The 6,296-nt window shown below is 38.1% G+C and overlaps 1 protein-coding gene across 1 annotated transcript; it reads left to right on the top strand.

Moving 5' to 3' along the window:
• Window positions 1-229: 229 nt before the first annotated feature.
• Window positions 230-6,081, top strand: LOC128369748 (zinc finger MYND domain-containing protein 11-like). The gene is made up of 5 exons (XM_053330824.1): window positions 230-256; window positions 1,033-1,107; window positions 2,053-2,331; window positions 3,269-3,454; window positions 5,946-6,081. Exons 1-5 carry the CDS (start codon window positions 230-232, stop codon window positions 6,066-6,068), a joined length of 690 nt encoding a protein of 229 aa, XP_053186799.1. The 3' UTR covers window positions 6,069-6,081.
• The last annotated feature ends 215 nt before the right edge of the window (window positions 6,082-6,296 follow it).

Here is a 6,296-nt window from a genome sequence, read left to right as displayed (position 1 = left end):
GGAAGTCGGCTGTTTTGATTTGAATTTTCGGATTTTGGCGCCATTTTGGCCATTCCACGCCTCATACCCCTCCTATACATTTAATCCAACCAACTTCAAATTCACTCTGTATCATCTTAAGACGATGGAGATTAAAAGTTATCAAAATCTTTCACCTGCGTTATACCTGGTTGCCGTGGTGATGCAGCAAATTTTGATGTTTTGCCATAAAACAGGAAATGTTGGCCAAATGGCGCCAATGCACCCCTGTAGAAAAGTAAGAAAATTGAGCCCCTCCCAACAGATCGATGTAGGTGAATGAAATTCAGTACACATATTTTTCATGACCAGATGCACAAAAAAGTCTCTTGGACCCCTACCCTAACTCCAACAGGAAGTCGACTGTTATCGATTCTTGGCGCCATTTTTGAGATTTCCATGCCTCTTAATTGAACGAAAATCTTCCTAGAGAGTTTATTCTACTGACTTCAAATTCACTCTGTATCATCTTAAGACCTTGGAAATTAAAAGTTCAAAATCTTTCACCTCCGTTATACCTGGTTGCCGTGGTGATGCACCAAGTATTGCTTTTTCTGGGGGAGCAAGGGCCCATTCATTGCTGCTTGTAGTTTTATTAATATTTTTATTGATATGAGACGATACAACACATCAAATTGAGCTTTATGCATCGCAGGACAAATATATGAGGAGGAAAATGTTTAAAAGTTGCACAAACTGTGAAAAAACATGTCTGTCTTATAGATAAACTCTTCACCTGTGTTTGTGTTAATCCACTTTATTCACTACAATCCGCTTTGACTGAAGGACTGTATATATAAACATATCAAATGCTGCCATCTGGTGGCCAAATTATGAATAATCAGTCATTCTTAGTGATATAATAATTTTTATTTCCCTCTAATTATAAAAAGTGTTGGAGAAGAGAAAAGAAAAACCTTGTGATGGATTGATTTTTTCACAGTTTATACTTGAATAACAACTTGAAGAGTCATATTTATAAAAAGTCTTTTTTTTTTCTGTGATGTTTTTCAGCTCAAAGGCAGCCAGGAGCCCAAGGCGAAGAAAAGCCGCCGCACTCCTCTGGTGGAGCTGAAAGAAGAAGCCAGCGTGAGTTAATCTGATATTTAACATAAGATGAAACGATGATAAGAGTGAAGCTATGAAGTGATATTTAGTAAAAGTGGGATTAATCAATAAATCATGAGAGCTGATGCAGTAAGAACCAAAAACTCATGGACCCTGCTGTATTATATCTTTCTATCTTTATCATATAACTTCAAACTCTAAAAGATTAAAGGTTTTTTTTTAATAGGGGTATCAATTAAGATTTAAATTTTTTTAGTTTATTATATCATATTTTTAAGTTTTTTTTATTTATAAAGTTTTTGATTTTTAGATTATTTGATTTTTTTTTAGTTTAAGTTTCTAAAGTTTATTTTCTTTTACTTTTAATTTTTTAAATTATTTAGTTTATTTAATTTAGTTTATAACATTTTTTCTTTTTTAGATTTTTAAACTTTTTAATTTTTTGGATTATTAGATTTTTATTTTTTTTTTAGTTTATAAAGTGTATTATCTTTTTAGATTTTTAATGTTTATATTACATTTTTCAAAATTAATTTTATTTTATTTTATTATTTAATTTATAAAGTTCACTTTTTAATTTTTAATTTTTTTTTAATTTATAAAGTTCATTTTTTTAGTTTATTTATTTTTTTAAATTTATAAATATCTTTTTTTTTAGTTTATTTATTTTTATATTTATAAAGTTCATTTTATTTTTATTTATAAAGTTCATTTTTTAAAATCTCTTTTAAACTCTCAAATGATTAAAGGATATATTATATAAAAATAATTCATAATAATAAAAAAAATAGCGACAGAGTTTACTTCATACTTTTCTTCTATTAAGTATGAAGACAAATAAAAAAGACAAATAAAATGAAAATGAAAACAGGAAGTACTCGTTAATATCTGAATGTTTTTATTTTACTGAGAGCTTAAAAGTGTGTCTAACCCCCCTCCTCCCCTCTCCCCTCCTCCCTCCATCAGGACCCAGAGCCGGAGATGGAGGCGGTGAGCTCCAGCCAGGAGATCCCCGTGTCGTCGTTGCCGCAGCAACCGGAGAAACTCTCCGTGTCCACGCAGACCAAGAAGGCGAACGGCGGCTCTCCTCGCACGCTGCACCGCGGGACCCAGACCAGCTCGGACGGAGCGTGCCAGAACATGTGCCACGAGAAGTACACCAAGGTCTTCAACGACGTCAAGGAGATGATGAAGGCCGACAACAAGAGGGAGACGGAGAGGGTCGTCAGGGAAGCTCTGGAGAAGGTCCGTCCTTACTTCCTTCTTTCACTCCTTCACTCCTTCACTCCTTCCTTCCTTCCATCTGTCCTTCCTTCCTTCCTTCCTTCCTTCCTTCCATCCTTCATTCACTCCTTCCTTCCTTCCATCTGGCCTTCCTTCCTTCCTTCCTTCCATCTGTCCTTCCTCCCTTCCTTCCTTCCAGCTTTCCTTCCTTCATTCCTTCCTCTCTTTCATTTTTCCTTCCTTCCTTCCTGCCTGCCTGCCTGCCTGCCTGCCTGCCTGCCTTCCTTCCTTCCTTCCTTCCACCCATCCTTCCTTCCTTCCTGCCTGCCTTCCTTCCATCTTTCCTTCCTCCCTTTCATCTTTCCTTCTTGTCTTTTTTCCTTCCTTCCTTCCTTCCTGCCTTCCTTCCTTCACTCCTTCCTCCCTTCCTTCCATCTTTCCTTCCTTCACTCCTTCCTTCCTTCCTTCCTTCATTCAATCCGTCCTTCCTCCCTTTCATCTTTCCTTCCTTCCTTCCTTCCTTCCTTCCTCCCTTTCATCTTTCCTTCCTTCCTTGCATCTGTCCTTCCTTCACTCCATCCTCCCTTTCATCTTTTCTTCCTGTCTTTTTTCCTCCCTCCCTCCCTCCCTTCCTAACCCTAACCCTTCCTGCCTGCCTGCCTTCCTTCCTTCTTTCCTTCCTTCCTTCCTTCCATCTGTCTTTCTTTCCTTCCATCTTTCCTTCTGTCCTTCCATCCAGCCTCCCAACTTTCCTTCCTTCCATCTGTCCTTCCTCCCATCCTTCCATCTTTCCTTCCTTCACTCCTTCTTTCCTTCCATCTTTCCTTCCTGTCTTCTTTTCCTTCCTTCCTGTTTGTGGCTCTTGAATGAAAATGACTCCTCTGATCTAATCTCACTCTCTCTCTCTCTCTCTCTCTCTCTCTCTCTCTCTCTCTCTCTCTCTTTCTCTTCCTTGCAGCTCCGGGCCGAGATGGAGGAGGAGAAGCGCCAGGCGGTGAGCAAAGCGGTGTCGGGGGCTCAGGCGGAGATGGAGAGGAAGTGTAAGCAGGTGAAGGAGAAGTGTAAAGAGGAGCTGGTGGAGGAAGTGAAGAAAGTGGTAGCTCAACACAAACAGCTCATCTCACAGACCAAGAAGAAGCAGTGGGTGAGTAACGGAGGAGGAGAGGAAGAGAGGAGGAGGAGAGGAGGGGAGGAGGGGAGGAGGAGGGGAGGAGGGGAGGAGGAGAGGAGGAGAGGAGTTAACCCTCCTGTTGTCCTTGAGTCAAGGAAGGAAGGGAGGGAGAAAGGAGGGAACGAAGGAAAGGAGGGAGGGAGGAAGGAGGAAAGGAAAGGAGGGAGGGAAGAAAGAAAGGAGGAAGGAAGGAGGGAACGAAAGTAGGGAAGAAAGAAGAAAGGAGGGAGGAAAGGAGAGAGGAAAAAGAAAAAGAGAAGGAAGGAAGGAAGGAAGGAAAGGATGGAGGAAGAAAAGGAAGGAGAAAAGAAAGAGAGAAGGAGGGAATTAAGGAAAGGAGGGAGGAAAGAAAGAGAGAAGGAGGACGGAAAGAAGGAAGAAGGAAGGAAAGGAGGGAGGAAGGAAAGAGGGAGGAAAGAAAGAGAGAAGGAGGGAAGGAAGGAAAGGAGAGAAGGAGGAAGGAAAGAAGGAAGGAAAAGAGGGAGGAAGGAAAGAGGGAGGAAAGAAAGAGAGAAAGAGGGAAAGAGGAAGGAAGGGTGGAAAGAAGGAACAGTCAAAAGAGGTGGGGTCAATTTGACCCGGGAGGACGACACAAAGGTTAAGGAGTCAGATTTACACTGAAATGACTTCCTGTCACATGATAACACACGTTTCGTTGGATTTGATTTTAATTTGGTTGTTTTTTTAATGAATTTGTCTTTTTTCAGAGGCAAAAACCTGATTTAAGATCGATCATCCCTTATAGCTCAGCTGCTTTATGCATATTTAACCCTAAATTACATTAAAATGATGAAAAACTATTTTATTTTTTACAGTGTTATAACTGTGAGGAAGAAGCCATGTATTTATGTTAGGGCTGTCAAACGATTAATTATTTTAATTGCGATTAATCGCAGAATTTCCATAGTTAATCACGATTAATCGCATTTTGAATTGCATGTTTAAAATCCTGTTATTTTACATTTGAAGGCAGTTTTAAGCCCATAATGTAAAGCATTTCTTACCAGAGTGTCTTAACTGGGAATCAATCACGGCTCTGCTGCGACTCCCACACTCCAAAATGGTCCTTTGGTGGAGCTGAGGCTGGCTTGGCTGCACCTGGGTGTTTAGCGTGGAGGTGCTAACTCAAACTCCACGTACTCCGGTGGTAGTTAAACTCCGTTTGACACAGGTTGCATTTTACTTTTGACTTGTCAACTGAAGCGTCTGGAAGTGTTTTAAAGTTAAACAAGCCGTTCAAAAGTCCAGTAGCTCTCTTACTTTCCATCAGCGCGGTAGGTTTACTGCAGGAGGCCACTTCAAAGCATAGCGCTACAGCTAGAGGAGCCGTCTACGGGGGAGTAGAAGGGACAAAAAGGCTTGCAACATTAAAATGCGATAAAAAAAAATAACGCGTTACGGATTGCATTAATCTAATCGCGATTAACGCGTTAACGCTGACAGCCCTAGACATATTTTATTATTTTTTAAAGAGTTATAACTGCGATATTTTATTTTTTACAGTGTTATAACTGCGGTATTTTATTTTTTACAGTGTTATAACTGCAGTATTTTATTTTTTACAGTGTTATAACTGCGGTATTTTATTTTTTACAGTGTTATAACTGCGGTATTTTATTTTTTACAGTGTTATAACTGCGATATTTTATTTTTTACAGTGTTATAACTGTGATATTTTATTTTTTACAGTGTTATAACTGCGATATTTTATTTTTTACAGTGTTATAACTGCGATATTTTATTTTTTACAGTGTTATAACTGCGGTATTTTATTTTTTACAGTGTTATAACTGCGATATTTTATTTTTTACAGTGTTATAACTGCGGTATTTTATTTTTTACAGTGTTATAACTTTGATATTTTATTTTTTACAGTGTTATAACTTTGATATTTTATTTTTTACAGTGTTATAACTGTGATATTTTATTTTTTACAGTGTTATAACTGCGATATTTTATTTTTTACAGTGTTATAACTGATATATTTTATTTTTTACAGTGTTATAACTGCGGTATTTTATTTTTTACAGTGTTATAACTGCGATATTTTATTTTTTACAGTGTTATAACTGCGATATTTTATTTTTTACAGTGTTATAACTGCGGTATTTTATTTTTTACAGTGTTATAACTGCGATATTTTATTTTTTACAGTGTTATAACTGCGGTATTTTATTTTTTACAGTGTTATAACTGATATATTTTATTTTTTACAGTGTTATAACTGCGGTATTTTATTTTTTACAGTGTTATAACTGCGATATTTTATTTTTTACAGTGTTATAACTTTGATATTTTATTTTTTACAGTGTTATAACTTTGATATTTTATTTTTTACAGTGTTATAACTGTGATATTTTATTTTTTACAGTGTTATAACTGCGATATTTTATTTTTTACAGTGTTATAACTGCGATATTTTATTTTTTACAGTGTTATAACTGCGGTATTTTATTTTTTACAGTGTTATAACTGCGAGGAGGAAGCCATGTATCACTGCTGCTGGAACACTTCCTACTGCTCCATCAAGTGTCAGCAGGAGCATTGGCACGCCGACCACAAACGAACCTGCCGCAGGAAGAGATGAACAAACCCCCCCCAGCCCCCCACCCCCCCTCCCACCACCACCACCACCCACCGACCCTTTCAAAATAAAACACACACCACCAACAACAACACCAACAACAACCCTCTTACACAGCACACCATTGGCTCTTCTTCCTCCTCCTCCACTTCCTCCTCTTCCTCCTCTTCCTCTTCCTCCTCTACTTCCTGTCACACTCGATCCTTCTGCTTCTCGACTTGCCTTCCTCAA

This window comes from Scomber japonicus, chromosome 12 (assembly GCF_027409825.1).
Source record: "Scomber japonicus isolate fScoJap1 chromosome 12, fScoJap1.pri, whole genome shotgun sequence".
In the NCBI taxonomy this organism is placed as follows: Eukaryota; Metazoa; Chordata; class Actinopteri; order Scombriformes; family Scombridae; genus Scomber; species Scomber japonicus.
This window is presented reverse-complemented; position numbering and strand designations above follow the sequence as displayed.

Excerpts from the sequence above, each read along its gene's own strand:
- LOC128369748 (XM_053330824.1), top strand. The coding sequence starts at position 230 with ATGGCGCCAATGCACCCCTGTAGAAAA. Across the intron at positions 257-1,032 it reads CAATGCACCCCTGTAGAAAA|CTCAAAGGCAGCCAGGAGCC; the intron begins GTAAGAAAATTG and ends GATGTTTTTCAG. Across the intron at positions 3,455-5,945 it reads AGACCAAGAAGAAGCAGTGG|TGTTATAACTGCGAGGAGGA; the intron begins GTGAGTAACGGA and ends TATTTTTTACAG.